This window comes from Nycticebus coucang, chromosome 13 (genome assembly GCF_027406575.1).
Source record: "Nycticebus coucang isolate mNycCou1 chromosome 13, mNycCou1.pri, whole genome shotgun sequence".
NCBI lineage: Eukaryota > Metazoa > Chordata > Mammalia > Primates > Lorisidae > Nycticebus > Nycticebus coucang.
The window spans coordinates 90,815,722-90,841,407 of NC_069792.1; the positions used below are offsets into that span (position 1 = coordinate 90,815,722).

The 25,686-nt window shown below is 38.7% G+C and overlaps 1 protein-coding gene across 1 annotated transcript in view; it reads right to left on the bottom strand.

Moving 5' to 3' along the window:
- The window catches only part of ASAP1 (ArfGAP with SH3 domain, ankyrin repeat and PH domain 1), a 356,486-nt gene that overhangs the window by 97,726 nt on the left and 233,074 nt on the right, over nucleotides 1-25,686 (bottom strand). The window contains exons 6-11 of the mRNA XM_053558755.1: nucleotides 16,913-16,987; nucleotides 16,290-16,339; nucleotides 10,062-10,191; nucleotides 8,680-8,765; nucleotides 4,334-4,409; nucleotides 2,602-2,688 (exon numbers count right to left, since the gene is read on the bottom strand). Coding sequence (XP_053414730.1) covers nucleotides 2,602-2,688; nucleotides 4,334-4,409; nucleotides 8,680-8,765; nucleotides 10,062-10,191; nucleotides 16,290-16,339; nucleotides 16,913-16,987 — 504 coding nt within the window. The remainder of the gene's footprint in view (nucleotides 1-2,601; nucleotides 2,689-4,333; nucleotides 4,410-8,679; nucleotides 8,766-10,061; nucleotides 10,192-16,289; nucleotides 16,340-16,912; nucleotides 16,988-25,686) is intronic.

Here is a 25,686-nt window from a genome sequence, read left to right on the forward strand (position 1 = left end):
GGAGGTCAGGCTATTATAAAAGATTAAGTTAATTAACTTTATAGAACATTTGCAGAAAGATAATACAAACTTCATTTGGTTTTGATCAGAAAAAAGTGAGTAAACAAAAATCCAGGAGTAAAATTTCTGGAGTGCCTTTTTTGCAGCCTAGTTAGAACCTGGATGAGGTGAGTGCGCTAAATGATTTGCTGGGTGTTTTTAATTTCTCAGGTAATCTTCTGGATTACTTTATTTTCAAATAGTAGTGCCATGGCCAGAACTCTCTGGCAGATAGTTTCTTGTCCCATTTAATCTAAGTCATTAAAAATCTTACTTTCTAAACGTATTCTGCAACGAGTGATGACAAATAACAAGAGAAAGGGACAGGCGTGCTGTGAAAAATTAAATTTTTACTTATAAAACTCTAGGGACATGCTACTAATAAAAACTCATTATAATTTGGAGTGGAGTTAAAATAAATAAACTAAAATCATGTGTATTTCATCATGTACATACTCCTATGGCTTACATGTAACATTAGCTAGCATAAGAAGAATACGTTAGTTTCTGCGCAAAACAAAAAGGGACTGTAATAGGCCCTCTTTAATTTTTTAAAAAAGCTCCTGTTTATAGGAAACAGGTAATCCTTTGTGACAAAACAAAGGTAAGGAATGATTAAGTATGTAACAGCAGGTAGAAAACTTTGCAATTTTCTCCTTGGATGGAAATCTACCCCTTACCCCCACTTCTACTTGGGTCTTTCCATTGTCCTTACACCGAAGAATCATACAAGGAGACCTCTTTCTCTAGGATTTGTACGTTAGCAATAATTACGTTCACAGAGTCCAATATATCTGTGTTACAGTCTGAAGTTACCAAAGGTCTGATACTTGAGATATTCTAAAGCAGTCTGAGACCTTAAGAAAGGTGTAGTTATTGTCTAAGATTCTGTACAAGGTGGACACAGATATTGCCTCAATGCACACAGATTTTCCTGGCTACTCTGCCTACCCCACAAATTAGCACTTGACTCAAACCCAACACATACATAAAAACTGGATTCAAAGAACAAGAATAGGGAATTATATTCAGTCAGTAAAGAGGATGTCTAGGGTTGTTTTAACAGATTAGTGTTGTCCGTGCAGGTCTTTATATGATTATTTTTTGGAGGGGGCTGCTTTGTTTTTGTTTTGGACTCAAAAACTTCTTCGGGATTTTTAAAAAGTTAGTTTGCCACTGCTGTGACATATCATAATGAATTGATAACATAAAAAAAGCTGTATTTTAAGTGATTATCGCTAAGTACTGCAATTACACTTGATACATAACAATTTTATAAGATCAACAGGCATGTTTTGGCTTTCTCCTAGGTCATAAATTGTGCTCAGTACTAAATTATCCTTGTCATGAAGTCCATGCCCTTTAGTGAGACATTCAAGGCCCTCCATAATCAAGTCTGAGTTTTCACTTCAGGAACTGCATTTCTCACTGTTCCACCCACCTAACCCCAAACGTTTATAGCTACTTGAATATGCTAGGCATGGCTGCAGGCTACCTTCCAGTGTATCTCTAACAGCATTAATACCTCTTCAGGCATGGTGGATAGTTTTTATAACTGACTTGTTCCACAAGCGCCTTCATGGAAGGGATTAAAGTTTAATATCAAGAACAGTGCCTGGCACATAGTACGTATTAACTGTTTGAAAAAACAACCTTCATAATTAGGAGTCTGTACTGCACTCATCCAACACATACCATGCATTGCATACTGTCTCTCAACATCCAAGGACTACCCCACTTCAATTTTCCTATTGTGGGACCAAGCTTCTACAGGATTTTATGTCAAAATATTTCCCTGGCAAATGACATATGCTCCTTTTGTCTACTCATAAAGATACAGGCTGTCTAAAGTGGATAGTCATAGGTTGTACTGCCTATCCTTCAAAAGCCTGAGGGGGTACACTCCTGAAATCCACGTCTTCAAAGCCAGGACAGAAAATCGAGAGTCATGAACTATTGTATAGACCTGGGAAATCTATTTTTTTTTCTTTGAGACAGAGCCTCCAGCTGTCACCCTGGGTAGAGTGCTGTGGCATCACAGCTCACAGCAACCTCCAACTCCTGGGCTCAAGCAATTCTCCTGCCTCTGCCTCCCAAGTAGCTGGGACTACAGGTGCCCACCACAACGCCCGGATATGTTTTGGTTGCGGCTGTCATTGTTGTTTGGTGGGCCCAGGCTGGATTCGAACCCGCCAACTCAGGTGTATGTGGCTGGTGGCTTAGCCGCTTGAGCCACAGGCGCTGCACCAATCTATTTTTTTATATGTTTTTTTTTTTTTTTATTAAATCATAGCTGTGTACATTAATGCAATCATAGGGCACCATGCACTGGTTTCACATACAATTTGAAATATGGGAAATCTATTTTTATAAGGAAAAAAAAGAACTAAAATACAGTTTCTATCTGAAGCAGACGGTGGGTACATACGTATTTTATTTGTCCCCATAACCATTCGGGCAGAAAGCTATCACTGTGCCGTTTTATAGATCTGGAAACACAAAGTGCATCACAGGTAGCATCACGTACACCATCAGCCTGTCACAAACACATAAATCACCTACTTCTTTTTGATCAAGTTGAAGAGAGGATTTTATTAAGTCTCGAAGTGCAGTTAGCTGTTTCTTTTCTTCATCCTGGGTCTGTTTTATCTACAAAAATAAGTTACTTCTATTACTTATCATTTATGCTTTTGCGAGTAGAGTTTAATTTATCTAAATATATCACTCAAACAGTTCTATCACATAGCTAGTTTTCTTATTATATTCCTTCAACTGCTTCATTTTTGATATGAGGCACAATCTTCTCATCTTATGAGCGTACCAGTGAGTTTTGAAATTAGTGAATACTGTCACATGCTTTCTTATTAACTAATCTATCTAGGATAGACAATTAACTCTGGGGTACTATTTTAAATAAGGTTAAGAAATACCCCTGAGATTATTTGCTTCTGGTTTTTCAAAGGGTGGTACTAGGAATGTCATGATGTGATTAAACAGGCCACAAGAGAATCATAAGATGACTAAGAATCTAATGGGCCAGCTAGTTTATGTACGAAAGTTTATACAGCACTAAATGAGGACAGGGATTGGCGCTTTCTTTTTTTTTTTTGAGACAGAGTCTTACTTTGTCTCAAAAAAAAAAAGAGCAGAGTGCTATGATGTCATAGCTCACAGCAACCTCGAACTCTTGGGCTCAAGTGATTCTCTTTTCTCAGTCTCCGAAGTAGCTGGGACTACAGGCACCCACCACAACGCCCGGCTATTTTTAGAGATGGGGTCTCGCTCTAGCTCAGGCTGGTCTCGAACCCTTGAGCTCAGGCAATCTACCTGCCTCGGCCTCCCTGCTGCTTTAATTACTTGAAACTTACCTGCAACCTGAACCATGTTAACTACTAAGAGAAAATTAAAAAAAATATACAGCTATGTATTTTAAAAGTTATATAAGGATATAAGGTATTATTTATAATTCCAAAACTTTATTTGAAGATATTTACTTGTAATACATACGTTTTTTTTTCTTTGAGACAGAGCCTCAAGCTGTTGCCCTGGGAGTGCAGTGGCATCACAGCTCACAGTAACCTCCAACTCCTGGGCTTAAGTGATTCTCTTGCCTCAGACTCCCAAGTAGCTGGGACTACAGGTGCCTGCCACAATGCCTGGGCAATTTTTTTGGCTGTAGTCGTCACTGTTGTTTGGCAGGCCCGGGCTGGATTCGCATTCGCCAGCTCTGGTGCATGTGGCTGCAGCCTTAGCCACTTGAGCTACAGGTGCCGAGGCTACATATGCTTTTGATATCATTCATTGCCAAATGGTTTATGGACAACAAGTTTGCCATTTCTACAAATGCCATTTAGTTTTATTTTCAGGAAAGTTTTCCTTTTGATTTTCCTACTAAAAGGCAAAACTTAGATACTAAAAATTAGAGAAAATATAAAACAATAAAAAACCCACAAACCTACTCAGAAATAATCAACTGATTTTATTCATCCATAACCATTCTTTCTGCAATTGCTAATCAAAGGGCACTCAAATGTCATGCTGATGAACTCTGAATGGACAGCCATCTAGAACCGAGGGTTTATACCCCCCTCCCTGCTCCTCTCATGCCCTCAAAAGGTACGCTGGAATATTTGACCACTGATGACTTAATGTTATCTGTCCTAGGTTTATAGTGATGCATCACTTAACCTTTTCTGCTTTTAACGCCCTTCTAACATAGGTTTCACATTTGCTGATAGGTATGTATTTAGCCATGAAAGCAAGTGAAACTGCATGTATTTTATAAAGAACTTACATTATATAAATCAGCAGCCAGTTTCTCAATGTATTGTTTCAATTTATCAGCCGTTTTCAAGCCATCTTGAAAGAAACTACAAAGGAAAACATTTGAGATTTACTAGCAGAATAAAAAGAGAACTATACCAACAAAGGCGAAAATATACTCATGTATATTTTATCCATTTATCTATAGTTATATAATTAATTTCAATATTATATAAAGATATACCAATAAATTATAGCTACCAACCGACATTTGATAAAAGGTATCACAGACACTGCAAATTACAGTTGCAGCCCCAACACAGTAGTTTCATAATGTGCATATTCATCCATATGTAGAATAATTCCTCCTGGTTATCCCACATTTGAATTCAAGAGAGAAAGAAAGACATATTACCCTGCAGATTATCATGAGGTCAGTCTGCACACCATAAGGAGACAAGCGACTGACCTACAGATAAGGGCAGGAGCAAAGCCAGTGAAGTCAGAGTTCACCCAGTTCCCCAAAGGTCCCATGTTCCAACACACACTTGACACAAAGCATTTTAAAGCAATGGTACCAATACATTTGGAAAGCTTTATCCCACAGCTTACATAAAAATCTCGCATTATTTCACCCAAAAAATAGTAAGAGCTGGCATTTGTGGAGCATTTATCACACGCCCAGCACTGCACTAAGTACTTAACCCTAGTGAGTCACTTCATCTCCGTTTCTCAGAAGGGTAAGTGAAGGCGTAGAGCACTCAGGTTGCTCAACTAGCAAGGGGCAGAACTGGAACTCAGATCCAGGTCCGCCTGATTCTGAAACAATGTTCTTAACTAACAAGAGATTTCATCTCAGGTGGAAACTTCCACTCAGGAGCCCCGCCTACAACGTCAGGTTAGAGAAACATAAAATAAACCTCAGAAAACTGGTATTCAGAATTACTTTGCTCCACTGGAAGGCTCTCTAACTGCTCCCAATAGCAGATTATTTTTCAAATAGACGCTGTCTTTTTTCTTTTTAGTAAATCATAAACTCTTAGATCATGTATGCATTAATGCGTTTATGGGGTACATTGTGCTGATTTCATGTAGAATTAGGAATGCTTATATCACACTGGTTAATATATACCTCATCTCATTTACTTAATTATTGTGTTAAGACATTTATACCATATATTAATAGATCCGACATGTACCCTTGCATTATGCACCATAGGTGTGATCCCACCATTCACCTTTTCTTGATCTGACCTCCGCCCTCCCATCCCATCCTCCCCTCCTCCCTCCTTCATCTTGGGCCACAGTTATGATCTATTCTTCATATGAAAGTGTGAGTGATTATAAATTGGTTTCACTATAGTACTGAGTACACTGAATATTTTTTCTTCCATTCTTGAAATACTTTACTAAGTAGGATATGGCAACAACAAATCTTATCAGAACTGAGCTTCGGAAATCCTGAAATCCTCTAAGTTCCAACCTTCTTTAAGGTTGACCTCTTTGGTGGAGAAATCTTACTAAAACAAGGAAGAGAAGTGGAAATGCTATCTTTTCGTAAGTCATTCAGTAACAGGGATGAGAATGATGACTTTTTTTCTTTAACCACTGAACTGGAAAACAGAGTTAAGCTCTCATTTTCTAACATTCAAGTTTGTATCACTGCCTGTAGGGATGGAACTTCTCAATGTAGAATTAACGAACTTTCATGCTCTGGTTGGCCCTTGAATACTTTTCCAGTTTTAACTCCTACCATTTTCCCTTGAAAACTCGAAGCTCCAGCCATTCTGTATTATTTCCCATTGCTTGTTCTTTCTCAACCCATTCTCTCTCCTCTTTGACCCTGGCCTTTGCATATGCTGTACCCTCTGCCTGGAATGCCCTTTTCCTCTATACCTGCCTGCTGAACTCTCATTCTGTTGAGACTCAGCTTAGCTGCTACCTCCCCCAACAGTCTGCCCTAGTCCTGCCAGTCACCAGATGGCATCACTGAGCACTTGTGCCCAGGCCTAAGTACCACCCCTAGAAAAGCTAGCAATGATCTGCACAGAGCAGACCATCCCTACGTGTTAATGTGAGTCAGGGTCTTCTACATCAGGGAAGAGGAGTATGCCAAGGAGGTAGACATATGGCTATAAAGCTAATCACAGCAAAACCAATTCTGGTCTCGGACACTACACATAATCTCTGGAGAAGCGTTTTGAAGGTACAGCACTTACATGTAAAATGAGTAAGGACTTTTTACAACAGAAAAGGCAATGGCACTGGGGTCAGATGATTATGATCAAGGATCTGTGTTCTACGATTTAATAGCTATGGAATCTTGGCAAGTCATTTAACATCATTGCTTAGCCTCAGTTTGCTGATGTGTAAATGGGCAAAGAATATCGTAACACCTATGAAACCATGCAGCAAAGCATGAAGCACTCAGGATGTGCTCAGGAAATGCGGGTTCTCTTCCCTGGAGCCATATAGGTTTATCTCATAAGGACTTATAATAACCTGCCCAGAGGGACACAGATTCTTTGCAGGTATTTTTGAAAAGATGCTTCATTTTTATGTTCAACATAAAAGGAATTTAATCAATGTGCTTTAAAAAAAAAAAAAGAGTTTAAAAGAGACTGCTCTATTTCTGTGTTCCAATATGGTAGCTACTAGTCATATGCGGCTATTTAAAAGTAAATAAAAATTCAGTTCCTGAAGTCTCACAAGCCCTATTTCAAGTGCTTAATAGCCACGTGTGGCTAGCAAAGAATATGAACATTTCCATCACTGCAGAAAGTTCTACTAGACAGTGCTGCTCAACAGAGATAGGTAACAGGGAGGCTTTTTCTTTCACTTATACTCCATGTATGTCCCAGGGTGTTTAAGAAACCTGAATAAACAGGAGTTAGTGTAAGCACTAATTAACTGCATCTGATTGTCAATACATCTCAATAATCCAGATCAGAGACAGAGTAGTGTACTAGACCCACGTAGCCAGGCCCAACCCCAGGCTTACCAAATCTAAATTTCTGGCATACTCTCTAAGAGCATGTACTCTGGAGTTAGAGAACTGGGTTGAAGATGTGGTTCCATTACCTTCTAGCTATAAGTCCATGGAGGCATGGGTCTTTCTTTGTTTTTCATATGTCTTCTATTATGATAAAAAAATTCATGTAACATAAAATTCACCATTTTATAGTGTACCTACTGTTCAACAGTGTCTTGTCTATTCAGAGTGTTATGTAATCGTCACCATTACTAAGTCCACAACACAACTCAGAAAGAAACCCTATACATGTTAGCAGTGACTGTTACTGCCTCAATGGATTTGCTTTTTCTAACACTTCATATACATGGAATCACACAACATGCAGTCTCTTGTGTCTGGCTTCTTTCACTTAGCGTAATGTTTTAAGTGTTCCTCCATGTAATAGCATGTTATCAATTCTTCATTCCTTTTATGACTGAATAATACTCCATTCTGAGTAAGCTTTGTGTTTTACCATAATATTAGTGATAACCTCCTTAAATGTTTCTGTTGAATACAAAGATCTTACTATATATAACATTATTAAAAAATAAATAAGAAACATCAAAGAAAATTATGTATTTAATTTTTGGAAAGTATTTTAACTAGTCAAAATGACCTACATTATGCTTCTTATAAATATCAGAGCTGTCTGGACCAGTTTTGGAAGGTCCTTGTGCTATTTTGTGTAGTAACTTCCAAGTAACACATTTTATGAGTAAATGGCACATTTTCACACAAAGACTATGCAGAAAAACCCATGAAAGTTAACCCAAGAAGTAAATAAGCAAACGTAGTCTCACAGAACCACAAACATACTAACAAGATAGCCCTGCCATGTAAACAAATAAAAATGGTGCCAGTGTAGAACAAAGGATATCTCTCAAAATGTAACACCAATTAGGTAAGAATCCATGTATAAATGCCAAGTATTCTTAATGCCTAAAGTATTTAATTTCATTTAATTTAGATTAAAAAAAACCCAACCCCCCCCCCAAAAAAAAACTCCAGATGGGAATTCATGGTACAAATGATGCAGCAACAGGTAAAATGCCAAGTAAGAGAGGTGGGGAGGGACCTCACCAGAAAGGCCTCCTTAGTGATAGGGGCTCATGCATCTGCAAGAAGAGCTCCAGAGGCTGTCAAGGTTATTTCTGAGTAACCAAATAGTTGTCCTAATCTGAGCTACTGATTTATAGAAGCACTGAAGATGAAGACAACACTATTTCTTATCCAGTTATCTGTAGAAGGTTATTGTATCATTACATTTAGCCACTACATGAAGAAATAAAGAGTATTAAGACAAATCACGAAGGGAATGGGGCCTTACTTGGGCTAATTAAAGACTGCAACGTTCTACTTACTTGCACTGTGCATGATAATACTTTATAAGATTCTGCAGTAGATCCACACCCTTTTTCGTCTTGATTTCGTTAACTTTAATGAGATACTGTGGAAATAAAACAGAATTTGATGCTGATAATTCCAGCCAGGGCTCTTCAGTCATGGGTTCAGGGGGCAGAACACCACTTGTGAATCTGCACAAGTTAAAGGGCCTTGGGTGGCCTCTAGACAATTTAGGGAATGCTGATTTGGCACAGTCACAAAGTGTACAAGACAAACTGATTAGTGTTAGCATTTTATAAATTCCTATAATTAGTCTATTAGACAAGCAGAAACAAAACACAGCAGAACATTCCAGAATAACTGATTATTTCCCCTTGGTGCAGTGGGTCTCAAACATACAGATCACATGGTCAAAAACCCAGAAGACATTGTTTTTTGCAAGCAGATCTTTTTCTTCAAGGAATATGCTGTAAAATATTGAAACTTTAGATCAAGGAGGTGAATCAAGTGTTTGCTATTCAGTAATGAAAAGAATAAAAAAAAAATAACCCATGTGTAATTTATGCAGTTAACTAAACACCACTGGTTCTGATTTGCACTATCTGACCAAGATTTTCTATTGACACCATTTGCTTCCTGCTCACTTGTTTTATTGTGGGGAAAGGTTCATGAGTAGCTAAGTTCAAGGAGCCAAAGATATATGAAAAAGAGGGAGGGAGGGAAGAACCAATCAGGAAGGAGGGAGGGAAAACACTGATTTAGGAAACAAAATTGAGAAAATTAATCATTTTAATATTTTCTGAAAGCTACAAAGAACTCCATTATTCAACAATAGTGTCAGAATGGGCTGACCTCTAGGTCAAGGAGTGTAAAATGCTCAGTGGAAATTCAGTTTGAGAACCACTGCTGTAAGTTTAAGGTAGCATGCTTTTCATTGCTTCCCCCTGCCCCCCCCCCACAAAATCAGGTTTTCTTAACTACTATTTCATTTAAACTTTATTCAGACTAGAAACATGGTTAAAAACAAACAAACAAAAAAAACCCCCCAAAAAACAAAAAACAAAACATGCTTTAAATTTGTGCCAATAAAACTTATTATTCACCAGTGTTACTGCTCATCAATTTTTTCCCCCCACCATCACTCACAAGCAACATTAAGGTTCTCACCAAAGAGTCCTGTTTTGGCTTAAAGAGCCCCAAGGGACCGAGGCTCAAAATATGACACAACAGTGCAATGGCAGGTTCCCAAAAGGCTTGGAGAAAAATGGAGATTAGAATCCTTAAGAAACAGTCCCTTCTCTAATAACCAAACAGCCTGCCTTTATACACAAAGACTGCTGACTAGCAGGAGATTACGGTTTCCTAACTCCAGGCAAATTAAGGAAAAGTCCAGCCTTACTTCACACATTTGGAGCTGAAAGAGGCGCCTTTCCTTCTCCATGTCTTCTGCAATCTCAGCTCCTGTAATCTCTGTGCGGATCATCCCATGCTGTTTGGCATGTTCTCTTTTCTCCTTCTCAATTTTTGTACTGTAAAAGTGAAGCCGATACCATTACTTTTTTAAAATCCTCTTGGTGGTGAGTACACCAACGTAAACCATGAACTCTGGGTGATGATGATCTATCTATGTAGGTTCATCAACTGTATCGTATGTATCAGTCTGGTGGGGCTGGTGATAAGTGGGGGGCTTTGTATGTGTGGAGGCCGGGCATACGTGGGAAATCTCTGCCCCTTCTTATCAAAAAGAAAGTCTATTGAAAAATAAACCACATTCCTGTCTTTCCTTTAATCAAAGTCACTGATTATTTCTTCATTACTAAAGTCAAGAGGCTAGAGTCTTAAGTTGGTAGAATAAATCAGAAGTAAATTTCTTTTTTTTTGGAGACAGAGTCTCACTTTGTCCCCTCTGGTAGAGGGCTGTGGTGTCACAGCAACTTCAAACTTCCAGGCTCAAGCAATCCTCTGGCCTCAGGCTCCTGAGTAGCAGGGACTATAGGCACATGCCACAACACCCAGCTTTTTTTTAGAGACAAGGTCTCACTCTAAAATCTTAAGAAAACAATCTTAAGGGTTTTCAGCTAGGAAACTTCTTACATTTTAAATTTGATCTTATACGTGATAGATTCATATAAATTCTTTTACATTTTTGTAGGCATGAAGAAAATTTGATAATTTACCCTTTCTTGGGTAAAGCAATTTATGATGAAAAAGAATCAGAAAGTTGGAGACCTGAGGCTTTTCTTGATTATCAATAGATTCTGAGACTCAGAATTCTTTCAAGATAATTAGAGTATATACTGGGTCTTCGGGGGTATGTACAAAAATTAGTCAAAGGTTCCTTTAAATTTGAACTACTTCCACATCCTAATACCATGTTTTAATCTTTCAACCACTTGGGATTGGGTTGCACAAAGTAGAAATGAGAGAAATCCCAATGTATAATTTGGAATCCTATGAAAATGTTCTTGGTGGGTGGGTGGGGGGGGAACCAGGGAAGAAAAGAAAGCAGGGCCACACTAAACCCACAGTATCTGAGCCTAATGCTTGGTTATGACAGATGCCCAATAGTAATAACAGGAATGATCCCGGCCTTCTTTCCAAAAATCCATTTAACTTGAAAATGGACTTCTAATTTCAGAAACAGCCTATAATTACTAGTTGTGAATATAGGGCATGCCCGTAGCTCAGTGGGTAGGGCACCGGTCACGTACACCAAGGGTGGCAGGTTCGAGCCCAGCCCGGGCCAACTAAACAATGACAGCTGCAACAAAAAAATAGCCGGGCGTTGTGGCAGGTGCCCATAGTCCCAGCAACTTGGGAGGCTGAGGCAAGAGAATCGCTTAAGCCCAAGAGTTGGAGGTTGCTATGAGCAGTGTAGCCACGGCACTCTACCAAGGGCCACATAGTGACACTCTATCTTGAAAACAAAACAAAACAAAACAAAACAAACAAAATCAGTTGTGAATATAAAAGCTAATTAACGTAACTTTCAAGTCTTCTTTAAGTTGTGGTGGTGGTAAGGAGATCCAAACTCCAAAGAAAGCCAATATCCTTGCCTCCTTGTCTATACAGAAATACAGCCCAAGGAAAAATCTACCACAAACCTGTGTGGGAGTGACATTAATACCCTAATGCCACAGCTGAGCAATTCTCTAATTATGCCATCTTGGCAGTCAAACTGGCATGATGGCAGAGATTTTAACAAAAAGAGAATAATTCTCAGCTTTCTCGCTCTTCACTGAAGTGGGCTGGAAGAGAAAACAATATGGGTGAAGGGAACCATAACTTAATGATGACCCTCTGATCTACCATGGTGTTTTGATCACACATACGTTTATTTCTTCTTCCTCCAGCAATCCCACTGAAAGGATATTACAGGCATAAAAAAGGAATAATCTCCCAAAGACAAGAAGAACTGAAGACAAAAAGGATGGGAGAATTCCAGAAATATCTGAAAGAGTAGCGTGGAGGAGAAAAGGAGAGAAGAGACGTCTGAACCTCAAACCATAGGGTTTCTTACTCCTCCCTCATTTAAGAAGCTTTCCAATCACTAAGTACAGGGCTGAGGAACTGTAAGGCCTAGAAGACTGATCTCAGATACTGACATTTGGAATACTAGTAAAAGTGCTCTCTTGGTATCTAAAACTTGAAACCTAAAAAGACATCAGCAAGCTTTCTTGACAAGTCTTGCTGATGCATATAAGCTTTCAATTAGACTTTGGGTGCCTTCTCCGAAATACAAACACTCAAGGATTCTAAGATGTGGAATAGCCTCTGAAATGAAAGTGAGAATGAGCAAAATACAAAAAGGGGAAGAAGGGGGAGGAACCTAAGGCAATAAAGGAAGCAGATAAAAGATTTACAAAATGTGGAACTGAAACACATTCTTTTTAGTAAAGTATCTCAAGAATGGAAAAAAAAGTATCCAATGTACTCAATACTATTATGAAACCAATATATCATCACCTACACATTCATGTGAATGATAAAACACAACTATAGTCCAGAAAGAAGGGGGTAGAGGAGGGAGGATATTTGGTGGGACTTCACCTGTTGTACATAACGCAATGGTATATTTCAAAACTACTAAGAGTAGAGTATAAATGTCTTACCACAACAAATAAGGGAGTTGATGTTTGTGTTAATCAGTCTGATTTTAGCACTACACATTGTATGTCAAATCAGAACATTATATTCCATAATTGTACACAGCTATGATTTAATGAAAAATTATAAAATGTCATTAAATCTTTAGCTAAAATATTGTATCAATAAATCAAGAAAAATAAACTATAAAAAGGTAAAAGAAAATCTGAGCAAAAGAGCTTTTAGAAATTTAAAATATGATAGCCAAAATAAAAAAGTCAACTGAAACAGTGAGGAAAAATATGATGAAGCAACCTAAAATGTAAACCAAATAGAACAGAAAAAAGAAGAAAATCATAAGAACAATCTAGGAAGTCCAACATTCTATGATGAAAAGAAAAAATTACAAGAAGTTTCCAGACCTGAAGAACTAAAAATTGCAAACAGAAAATTTGCAAATGGAATGGCCTACATGATGGCCCGTGAAGACTCTGTAGAGACTTTCTTTCATAGACAGAAAACTTTAACATTTTCTAAGTGAAAATAAAACAAACAAAGACCACATATCACATAGAAATAAATAGAAACCAGAAAGTTACTGGATTTTTTAAATTTAGCAACACTAGAAATTAGAAAACAGTGGAACAATGCCCTCACCATTCTAAGAGAAAATGATTATAAAGTTTACATTCAGGTATATCCTCATTCTGTGTGATGGCAGAACAAAGTTATTTTTGGACATACAAAACTTGGGAATTTCACCCCTTTTACAGCTGTTCCCTAGAAACTAAGGGAAGAAGTGAGCCAGCAAAATATGGGACTACAATAGGAAAGATGAAGTAAATTTCAACCTAAAGCAAGTCATAGCTGTACCGCTGATGTCAAGGAAAAAGAAACCAACATAGCTGGTTTATAATCATTCTAATTATATATTTTCTAAACCAAAATATTATTAATGGGTGTCTGACATCTGTTGGAGCAGATAATAAAAATCCAAAAGGGGATGACGCTAATGAAGAAAAGAGGCTATTATGCCACTAAGAAAAAGGCTGGGTGCAGTGGCCCATGTCAGCACTCGGGGAGGCTGAGAACACTGCTTGAGGCCAGGAGTTTGAGATGAGCCTGGGCAACACAGTGAGACCCCATCTCTTAAACAAATAAACAACAAAGCAAGCCAGATATGGTGGTCTGTGCCTGCAGTCTCAGCTACATGGGAGGCTGAGGCAGGAGGAGCTCTTGAGCCCAGGAATTTGGGGCTGCAGTGAGCTATGACAGCACTGTACTCCAGCCTAGGCAATAGAGCAAGACTGTTTCAGACGAAACAAACAGAAAAAAATTATACTATAAGAATAGAAATTGGCAAGATCTCACCTAATGTACACAATGTGAGAGTGTTCAGCACAGCCCCTGGGTGAAGAGCTCAACTACAACTTGAACTTTACTATGGAAGGGAGAACAATGTAACCTAAAACTGTGTATCCTCATATTAATTTAAATAAAAAAGAACAGAAATTCAATCATAATATACCATTCAGATTAGCAATGAATGTTTATACTAATAAAAATATAAACACTGACACTGGTTTAACCCAAAATTATTTTATCAACTATACTGGGTGAACAGAGTTGGGAAAGTGATGCGGTGGTTGTACAAGGGAACTGAATCTTCATCTACCATAGCAATACAGCAGAGCAGAAGTAGGAGATACCAGCGAGAGAACACTCAGGAGCATGGAGATAAACCAGGAAACAATAAAAAAAAAAAAAATGAGATCAACCAGCAGAATCGGGAGGAGCAGACAGGGCTGCTGCGTTTTCATTAGAAGCACACTCTTTGCTGACTTAACCTTCTCCCTATATCACTTGTAAGGAACTCTACATTGTTATTAGGTACAGCATGAACTCCCTGAGTTTAGATGGTGGATGGACAATATAGACATCCACCGGTGAGAAGTGCGGTGAAGGGCACCTGGGCCATCTGGAATGCTCTGTATCCTATGATGAACTACAATGGTGAAGACACTGTAATTTGGGGTTTCTTTACATGCTATCAGAGTAAGTCTTCACTAACACAAGTTCCATCTGATGTTTGTGTACATGGATTACTCTGATCAAATGACATTTGATTATTAAAAATAATATTGATTATTCAGAATAATCCATATTATTCTGTTAAACAGAAACACTTCCAGGCCTGGATAATTCCTTTATTCCTTTAATATTCACACAATCCATAAACTATGACTCTGCGAAGCGCTGGGGGATTAATAACATACACAAAAACAATGTGGTTGCTGTCCTCACCGAGTCCAGATTCTGGAGGACAATACAGACAAATGAACAGCTAGACAAGTTCATACACCATGTGTGAGAAGCACAAGGAGGGCCACCTGTAATATCTTAGAATGCTTTATGTTCTATGATATACAGAATACTGACCACAGGATGCTTCAAGGTCTTGAACACAGATTTTAAAAAGATATAAATACAGTTATGCCACCCAATACTGGTAGCACTTCAGTTGACAAAGCACGTATTATACAATGTTCTGTTGCTCCCATGTCTTACAGAGGAGGTACATCCTACAAGTCTAGAGCAAAGCTTTCTCTCCCTCCTTCGTGGACTTATTGATCAGATGACTGTTTCAAGAAACGTTTTGTTCTCAGCTGCATTTATAACTGCCAATGCACAGAAGTATTCTCCCCAGCAATGCACACAAGCAGTTACAGAAGTAGTTTGGGAAAAACATTTAATCCTAAATTGTTTTTTCCTTTGCTTCTGTGTTGCTATTGCTGCCTACAAAAATGTTTTTATTCTCTTATGTTTAGAGTTATCCAAGTTCACAGCCAAGACTTTCATTAAAAGCTTTATAATACACATCTCCTCCCTTACCACCCTCCTCCCTGGTGTTACAAACGTCTCAGAGTAATAACAAAGGAACATGGAATCAGGCACAGCATGAAGATAAGCCAGGCACCTGCAAACTGCTCATCACCCTCATCTCTCACAGTAACTCCACAGGTCAGTGGCCTCTTAGTCTCTCCAGCCTTCAGTTTCCCTGATATATAAACAGAGTGGAAGTTGCAGAGACCATGTGTGTAAAAAACACAATGCAGGTCCTGACAGGCAGAAAGATGGCACCACTAGCCGTTAACTTTTATTTTTATTCTCTCCCCATTGCTACGCTATACTGAAATGTAAGTGGTCCATAATTATGTGCTAATTATAACGAAAGAAAAGTGGTTAACAATTAAAGATCTACAACTTGATAGCCAGTATCAACAGCCGTAAATGCCAAAATAACAGATAGCAAAAGTGCCTCTCAGTCTAGACAGCGGGCAGAAGATGCAGCCACTTTTAACTAGGTCAGCATACATACTCAACCTCCTCACCCTGATAAAAATATATTAACTAAACTTTCTTTGTTACTGTTGAGAACATATTAGTTAAGGGCTCAGTCAGTTTTCTGGTTTTTTTTCTTTTTAAACAAAACTCATGATAATATGAACAAAACAAAACAAAGACAAAGAAAACCACTTACAACTTTGTCTCATAATCTTTCCAGGCTTTGTCAAATGGCTTTTTGAGATCCTTAGGAAAGAGAAAATCACATTAAAATTGTATTTACTTTTGCTGAAAACATATAAATAGTTCTGAAATAATACCTTAGCAAGAATGACTTTCTTTACAGAACACTTGAAACTTTACATAAGATACTTTCATGCACATGATACTATTTACTACACATCAGAAGCCTGTATTAATAACAGTATATTTCAACCGTTTTTATCTCACGGCACACTTGGAACTATAGTTGAACTTCCACAGCACACTTAAATTATGTTGATCAAAAAAAAGGGTAAAATAAAGAATATAATTACTGTGCTTTGAATTTCTTTTGGAAATAATTAAGGACCTTTTAAAATTTTCCTGGCACACCAGTGTGCCACAGCACAGGGGTTGAAAGTCCCTGCTGCAGAGGAAGGAAGGATAAGTGCCTGATCTTGTTCCTCTGACATACTATTAGGTGAAGTGGCATATTTTTTTTCAATGATCATTTTCCAAGATTTTTAATGTTAAGTGCCTTTCAAGTACTACTCTATTCTTAGAGAATAAAATCAATCCTTTCAAGACGAAGTAAAAATCCTACTTCTCAACACTTACTCCTTTCACTCCTTTTAGGTCTCCTTTCAACAAGGAATCCAAGGTGAAGATCACATTGTGGCTCAGCCCCTGGAGCTGAAAAACAGAAGAAAGATGGGAAACAGTTAAAAAGGAAAGTACACATAGAATAATAAAACCAGCTACCGTTGACTCAAGGGCTTCATGGGCTTTATTTCATTGAACCTGAATACCTTCACAGGTTAAGTGGCTTAATTAGCTCCACTTTGCAGCTGAACAGAGGCAGAGGTAGAAATTGCTTGTGGAAAACCACGCAGTATGGGAGTGGGAGGATGAGATTTAGACTTCAGAGCTTGTGTTCTTAGTAGACGCTGTATTTACAGTACAGGTACCTCAAATCAATTCGGCACAGTCATTAACACCTTTACCCAAATTGTAGATCTTTTTCATTTTTTTTTTGAGATAGAGGCTTACTTTGTCGCCCTCAGTAGAGTGCCATAGCATCACAGCTCACAGCAACCTCAAACTCTCAGACTCAAGCGATTCTCTTGCCTCAGCCTCCCAAGTAGCTGGGACTAAAGGCACCTGCCACAATGACCCACTATTTTTAGAGATGAGGTCTCATTCTGGCTCAGGCTGGTCTCAAACTCGTGAGCTCAGGTGATCCACCTGTTTCACTCTCCCAGAGGGGTAGGATTACAGGCGTGAGCCACAGCGCCCGGCTAAATTGTAGATCTTAATGTGAATTTTCTTCAGTGGTCTCTGGCAGAGTGAGGAAGAGATTATACAACTGGCTTTCACCATTTCTTTTTTTCATATTCTTCTACAGCATGTATCATAATCCGAAATTACTCTGCTTTTCACTAATATTTTATTTAAAAATTTTATTTTTAATTTTTATGTACATATGATGCTTATACATACTTATGGGGTACATGTGAAATTTTGATACAAGCATACAATGTATAAAATCAAATCAGGGTAACTGGGATATCCATCAGATCCCCGAGATTTATCATTTCTCTGTGTTAGGAACATTCCAATTCAACTCTTCTAGTTATTTGGAAATATACAATAAATTACTGTAGTCATACTACTGTGCTATCAAACACTAGATCTTAGTCCTTCTAACTGTATTATTGTGCCCATTAACCAACCCTTCTTTTTTTTTTTTTTTTTTTTTTTTTTTTTTTTACAGTTTTTGGCTGGGGCTGGGTTTGAACCCACCACCTCTGGTATATGGGGCTGGCACCCTACTCCTTTGAGCCACAGGCACTGCTCAACCAACCCTCCTTTATTCCTCTTCCCTACTACCCTTCCCAGACCCTAGTGACTATCATTCTACTCTCAACCTTCATGAAATCCATTTTTTCAGCTCCCACATATGAGTGAGAATGTTCAATATCTTTCTGTTCTTGACTTGTTTCACTTAATGTAATGTCCTCCAGGAACCACATAACTGAAAAGACAGAATTTCATTCTTTTGTGTGGCTAATAATATTTCACTGTGTATGTGTACCACAATTTCTTTATTCATTCATCCGTTATTGATGGATTCTGTATCTTGGCTATTGTGAACAGCACTTGAATAAACCTGGGAGTGCAGACATCTCTCCAATATCCTTTTTTTGGGATATATAGCAAGTAGTGAGATTGGCGGAGCATGTGGCAGTTCTATTTTTAATTTTTTGAGGAACCTCCATACTGTCCTCCACAGTGGCTACAATTTACATTCCCACCAACGGTGTAGGAGGGTTCCCCTTTCTCCATATCCTCACCAGCACCTGTTATTGCCTGTCTTTTCTATAAAAAACATTTTCACTGGGATATCTCACTATAGTTTGGATTTGCATTTCTCTGCCAATTAGTAATGTTGAACATCTTTTTATATACTTGTTAGCCATTTCTGTGTCTTATATTCAGAAACATCAATTCAAATCCTTTGCCCATTTTTAATTGAGTTATTTGGTTTTTTGCTATTGAGTTGTTTGAGGTCCCATATATTTGGGTTACTAATTCCTTATGAGATGGGTGGTTTACAAATATTTTCTCCCCTTCTGCTGGCTGTCTCTTCACTTTGTTGTTTCCTTTGCTGTGCAGACATTTTTTAGCTTGATGAGATTCATTTGTCCATTTTTGCTTTGGTTGCCTATGCTTTTGTGGTCTTACTCAAGTAATCTTTTGCCCAGATCAAGGTCCTGAAGTGTTTTTCCAATGTTTTCTTCTATGAGTTTCATAGTTTCAGGTCGTCAAGTCTTGGATCCATTTTCATTTGATTTTTTTTTTTTTTGGTAGCAAATTTTTATTTAAATCTTATATTAACTCAAGCTTTATAAAAAGCCATCATAATTGAATATTGGGTTCTCCCTCCAAAGCCTTAAGTATTCAAAACTTGAAATGGTTAATTTAAAAATATGCAAACAAATAAAACAAACAAAAAAACCCTGCAGCAGATCCTGCTGAACCTAAAAAATCTAAACAAGCTTAATCTTTACAAAAGTTATTTTAGCTCAAAAGCTATAAAATCAAAGTTATCTTAATTCTACAAAGAAGGGAGTTCTTTGACTTCATGCCATTTCCTTTTTCATCAAATTTGGCCATAAATCAAATTTCAGTGTGCCCGTTTTCAGGAGATTCCTCTTGCAGAAGAGGCCAAGTACAAACATGGGAGAGTAACTGCCTCAGCAAGCAGGAAGTGTTCTGTAACAGTGTGCAAAGAATGTAGAGTTCTAGGGTTAGTCTCTAGAACTCGATCTAGACCTTGACCGTGACTTTGAGTGAGATCAAGAATGGGATCTTGAAGCGGCTCTTTTTGGTGGAGGGGACACAGAACGAGCCTTTGACGGCAGAACAGGTAGGGGTGAATTGGAATGAGCCTGGCTCCTTGATCTGGATTTTGACTTTATATCACCTTTTCCATTTTCTTTTGGGGATCGAGACCGTGACTAAGACCTGCTTCAAGATTTCCCATACTCTTTCAGATCTGCTTCCGAAAGCCCCAATTAGACTTGGGCTTAGACTTGCTCTTTCACCTAGATTTCCTGTTTTTTGATCAAGAACATGATCGACCTTTGCTCCGTGAACTGGATCGGGAGTTACTTTTTGAGATACGCCAAGATCTGCTGCGGCTGCTTCTACAACTCCTACTTGGTGACCTTCTTCTAGATTGAGACCTAGATCTGCTTCCAGAATAAGATCGCCTATGGCTTGTGAGTGGCTTATCTTAGATAAACCTAATATTTCTGCCATTTATTTCAGTAACATCCAGTCTGTCCAAGCATGCTTCAGGTCAGAGTAGGAGCGAAACTCAATTATGCCCTCATTTGTGCATTCCTTATGAGCGCCGCATAAAATCCTTTAAATCTTGCCAGCCACAACGACTAGAAAGGTTTCTACAGTAAGTCTGTTCTCTGTACGAACAGGTAGTCCATATTAGTCTCTGCCAGAAGTTCTCTGACTGCTGTATCCACCTCCATTACTGCAGCTCCCGGAGCTAGAGCTGTTGTCATCGCAGCGTAGGCCCCTGGCGTGCTCCACCATCACGTGCTCTCCGCAGAGCTCCTTGTCGTTCAGCTCAAAAACCTTTTTTTTTTGAGACAGAGTCTCACTATGTCACCTTCGGTAGAGTGCCGTCATGTCACAGCTCACAGCAACCTCAAATTCTTGGGCGTAAGTGATTCTCTTGCCTCAACCTCTCAGTAGCTGGGACTACAAGAGCCTGCCAGCTCTGGTGTATGTGGCTGGCACCCTAGCCGCTGAGCTATAGTCGCCAAGCTTGATTTTTGTATGTGGCAAGAGATAGGGCTCTAATTTCATCTACTGGCATGCAGATCTCTAGTTTTTCTAGTACCATTTATTGAAGAGATTATCCTTTCTCCAATGTATATGCTTGGCACCTTTGTTGAAAATGAGTTGACTATAAATGTATAGATTTATTCTGTTCCATTGGTCTGTGTGTCTGTTTTTATGCCAGAATCATGCTTTTTTGGGTCACTATAGGTTTATACAATAATTTGAAGTCAGATAATATGATGCCTTCAGTTTGTGTATTCTGTCTCCCCTGCAAGTACTTAAATTCAATGAGGGCAGGGACTCTGCTCACACCTCTATCCTCAGTGCCTAGATTCCATTAAAAAGGTAAGATATTTAACAAGTGCAATATGTAGCTGAGGAGTACATTTTTTTCATTGTGCTGAGGCAGTGGCCTGGGTGTCCTTGATTTTAAGATGGCACGAAGAGGAATCTACAAGGGAGCAGGACACACAGCCTTTACTGAGCTGGAGAGGAGTGGCAGAGAGACCACAGGAAGGACAGTCAAGTGTGAACAGAAAGGCAAAGCAATAATTGGTAAGAGAGACAATAAAAAGACAACCAGACCCTAACCAGGGACTTTTCCATCTGCACTGGGGGCCCATTCATTGTCTATGCTGAGTTGCTGCTGCTTCTCTCAACTAGAGCTTGAAGAATAAATCTGCATCTTTGTTTCAAAGAAACTTAGACACAAAATGGAAAAAAAAAGAACATACAGTGTAATGGTGGGTGGTTGATGGAAGTTGTAGTGTGCCAGTAATTCAGTTTAAACCTTGGTTATCCAGATAGCGGTACCAGCTTGTTAAAGATTTAATGAATCTACATGAAACCAAGAAAGTTGCAGACCTGGGATGTGGTGATACTTCACTCATAAGGCAGTTACAAGTGTTTCCACGCATAGAATTGCTTGTTGGAGTAGACACTGATGGGGATAAATTAACGATGGAAAGGCAAAAAGTTGGCTCCCGTCCCGGGGCATTTTCTGGAACCCTGAGATTGGGATTTGACTATTACATGTGTCATGACTCTGTTGTGGAGAGAGACTCTCATTTGTTTGGATTCGACTTGATAACATGTATTGAATTAATAGAACATTTGGATTCAGACGATCTGGCAGATTTCCTGAAGTGGTATTTGGGTACCTATCTCCACCCATGGTCATCTCCACCCATGGTCATCATCAATACACCAAACTTTGAATTCAATCCCTTGCTCTCCAGCACTCACCTTAAGAGATTCAGATCACAAATTTGAGTGGACTAGAATGGAATTTCAGAACTGGGCTTTACATGCAGCAAATCTCTATAATTACTCTGTGGAGTTTATCACAGCTGTGGGAGCACCACCAGCTGGTGCTGAGATTACTGGATTCTATACACAGATAGGCGCCTTCCGGAAACATGGCAGAAAGGCAGCTGAATTGTGTGTTTTAGAGCAGCATGCTTATAAAGCTGTTTTTATGGCCTCATACTCAAGTTTACAGGAAAAAAGGTTCCTCATACTTGTCTTGGTTGGTGAAGTGTCCCGACAAGTGGAAAGCTTGAAAGTGAGATATCTGCAGAGGCTGGAAGAACAGAGGGACAGGGAACTGAGTGATGAGCCAGCTGATGCTGGCTGAGAGACCCATGCTATGCTCTGGATCAGCCTTTACAGAAGTTGAAAGAGACAGGATAAAGAAGTCTCCTAACCTGTTCTGTGTTGAAGATAAGTTCCTTGTGCCCCTGAAAAAGACTCCTCCCGTATCCCAAGTTGAACCACTTATGTATTAGTGAAGAAAGGATGAGATCAGTCATTACTGGCTCACTGATCTTGAGCTGAGATAGCTCTGCTGTGGTGGTTAACCTGTATGATTATTTTGATCATCTGTTCGATTTTTAAGCCATCTTTATTTCCTGAAACTCAGGATCTGTGATATAGCTGGGCTCACTTAGAACTTCATTTAAACTGTTTATGTAGTCATAACTGATGTAACTTTTTTTTTTTTGTTAGGAAGGATTTTCTTTTTTTTTTTTTTTTTTTATTTTTTTATTGTTGGGGATTCACTGAGGGTACAATAAGCCAGGTTACACTGATTGCAATTGTTAGGTAAAGTCCCTCTTGCAATCATGTCTTGCCCCCATAAAGTGTGACACACACCAAGGCCCCACCCCCCTCCCTCCGTCCCTCTTTCTGCTTCCCCCCCCATAACCTTAATTGTCATTAATTGTCCTCATATCAAAATTGAGTACATAGGATTAATGCTTCTCCATTCTTGTGATGCTTTACTGAGACAACCTACACAATGGGAAAGGATATTTGCATATTTTCAATCAGACAAAAGCTTGATAACTAGGATCTATAGAGAACTCAAATTAATCCACATGAGAAAAGCCAACAATCCCATATATCAATGGGCAAGAGACATGAATAGAACTTTCTCAAAAGATGACAGACAAATGGCTAACAAACACATGAAAAAATGTTCATCATCTCTATATATTAGAGAAATGCAAATCAAAACAACCCTGAGATATCATCTAACCCCGGTGAGAATGGCCCACATCACAAAATCTCAAAACTGCAGATGCTGGCGTAGATGTGGAGAGAAAGGAACACTTTTACACTGCTGGTGGGACTGATGTAACGTTTTTAAGTTTGAACACTAATGTCAATGTTTCAAGCTGGTGGACAAATCTGCATGGTGTATTGCCAGACTCCTATAAACCCTGAGAAAGATATTAGGGTCAAACAGTGGTGTGTTTTCTTTTGAAACTGGACATTTTCCTTTATGTTTTCTTAAGAATAAAGTAATTGGCTGTGGTGAAAAAAAAAAAAAAAGAATTGATAAGAGTTTATAACATACTCTGTCTTCAAGGAGACCCCTAGTAATCTTAGTAAAATTAATTTTAGTAGCATGGGATCAGGACTGAAGGGACCTACAGAATTATAGATTGTGCATCCCCTCACTCCAGAAATAATTTTACTCACATGTTAGTGTATTCACTTGTCATTCTGTCTATCCATCATTTATGGAATATTTACTCTGTGACATATACTATGTGAAAAGCTGGATAGGCAAAGATGAATAAAACACTGTTCCTACCTTTAGAAAGCTTGTATTCTGGACACGCAGGCAGTCAGCACGCAGCCAGCTCTACTACATTAGGCCACTGCACTGTATGAGAGGCAGAGGGAGAAAACGGCCCAAGAAGGACCAATGCTGGCTGATGAGCTTTGTGTCTGACCCTTTTAACCACATCCATACAGTAGAATCCTGTACCCTACTATGAGTGCCTGTTGTGAAGATAGAGGAATTATTATATGTGAAAAGTGCTAGCTTATTCCCTGACACACAGAAGTGCTGAATACATATTTTAAAAATACTATCACTTAGAGATCTAAAAATAGATCTGCCATTCAATCCTATAATTCCTCTACTAGGTATATACCCAGAAGACCAAAAATCACATTATAACAAAGATATTTGTACCAGAATGTTTATTGCAGCCCAATTCATAATTGCTAAGTCATGGAAAAAGCCTAAGTGTTCATCGATCCATGAATGGATTGATAAATTGTGGTATATGTACACCATGGAAAATTATGCAGCCTTAAAGAAAGATGGAGACTTTACCTCCTTCATGTTTACAAGGATGGAGCTGGAACATATTCTTCTTAGTAAAGTATCTCAAGAATGGAAGAAAAAGTATCCAATGTACTCAGCCCTACTATGAAACTAATTTATGTTTTCACATGAAGGCTATAACCAGTTATTACCTAAGAATAGGGGGAAGGGGAAGAATGGGCAGAGGGAGAGTGATTGGTGGGATTACACCTGCGGTGCATCTTACAAGGGTACATGTGAAACTTAGTAAATGTAGAATATAAATGTCTTAACACAATATAACTAAGAAAATGCCAGGAAGGCTATGTTAACCAGTGTGATGAAAATATGTCAAATGGTATATAAAACCAGTGTGTGGTGCCCCATGATCACACTAATGTACACAGCTATGATTTAATAAAAATAAATAAATAAAAATAAAATAAGGTACTCTTCAAAAAAAAATACTGTAAGATGCTAAATATGAATTAGGTGACATGGGAGTAGACAGGGACAGGGAACAGGAAGACCTTCTCTTTTGGCTCTTTAATTTCTCTCTAACCCTTTCCTGTTGTTCTCATCTTACGCTTCCTGCAGTTCACAAGTCATTCTACCTCTTTACCGTCCCTAAATACCAACTGATTTTACATACAGTGAAGGTTTTCTAGTGTATACCGCCAGAGAGAGCTTGGATTAGAAATCATCACTTCTTTCTTATGGCAAAGATAAACAGATTCCCACCAAAACAACTCTGTCTCTGTGATTTTTGCCACCACCCATACAAACAGCCTGACTGGCAGGCGAGAGGGCTAGTATGACAGTCTACATTCCGTGAGTGTCTAGGACGTTGATTCCTAAGGAGTGGAGCTGGAAAAAACTTAGCTATAACTGTTTGCAGTCCTCTAAATGACCACAGTATGTAAACAACATTGATTACAATTTCATGGGGAGAATAATTAGGGAGGGGAATGTCTAAAATGGCTCTTGGGGTGAAGAAGGTTGTGAATAAAAATGGAGAAAACAAAGGCTGAAAAACACTGACCTTTGGTGTGAGATAAAAGAAATAAAAATTAACAGGACTCTCTCTTTACCCTAGATGGATAGCTGGAATAATATTCTGCTCTGAGTCCTTAATTTCACTCCTGAGGTATGAGCCCCTGACACACCTCTATCCTTAGGATTAGGACTTACGAGTTCGTGTGGATGGTGGGTAACAAGGCTGAGGTCTGCCCTCCCTCCACTAATGCAGCCAGTATCTAGTTTTCCTCTATTCATGGAGATGGCATTTACCACCCCTGACCATTTGTACATGTATTTGTCTGTTTGCTCTCTGTCTCCTCAGTTTGATTACGAGCTCCTTGAGAATGGGATCTGTATGTTCACTGCTCTATGTCCAGAACCCAGAATACTGTGAAGAATGTTG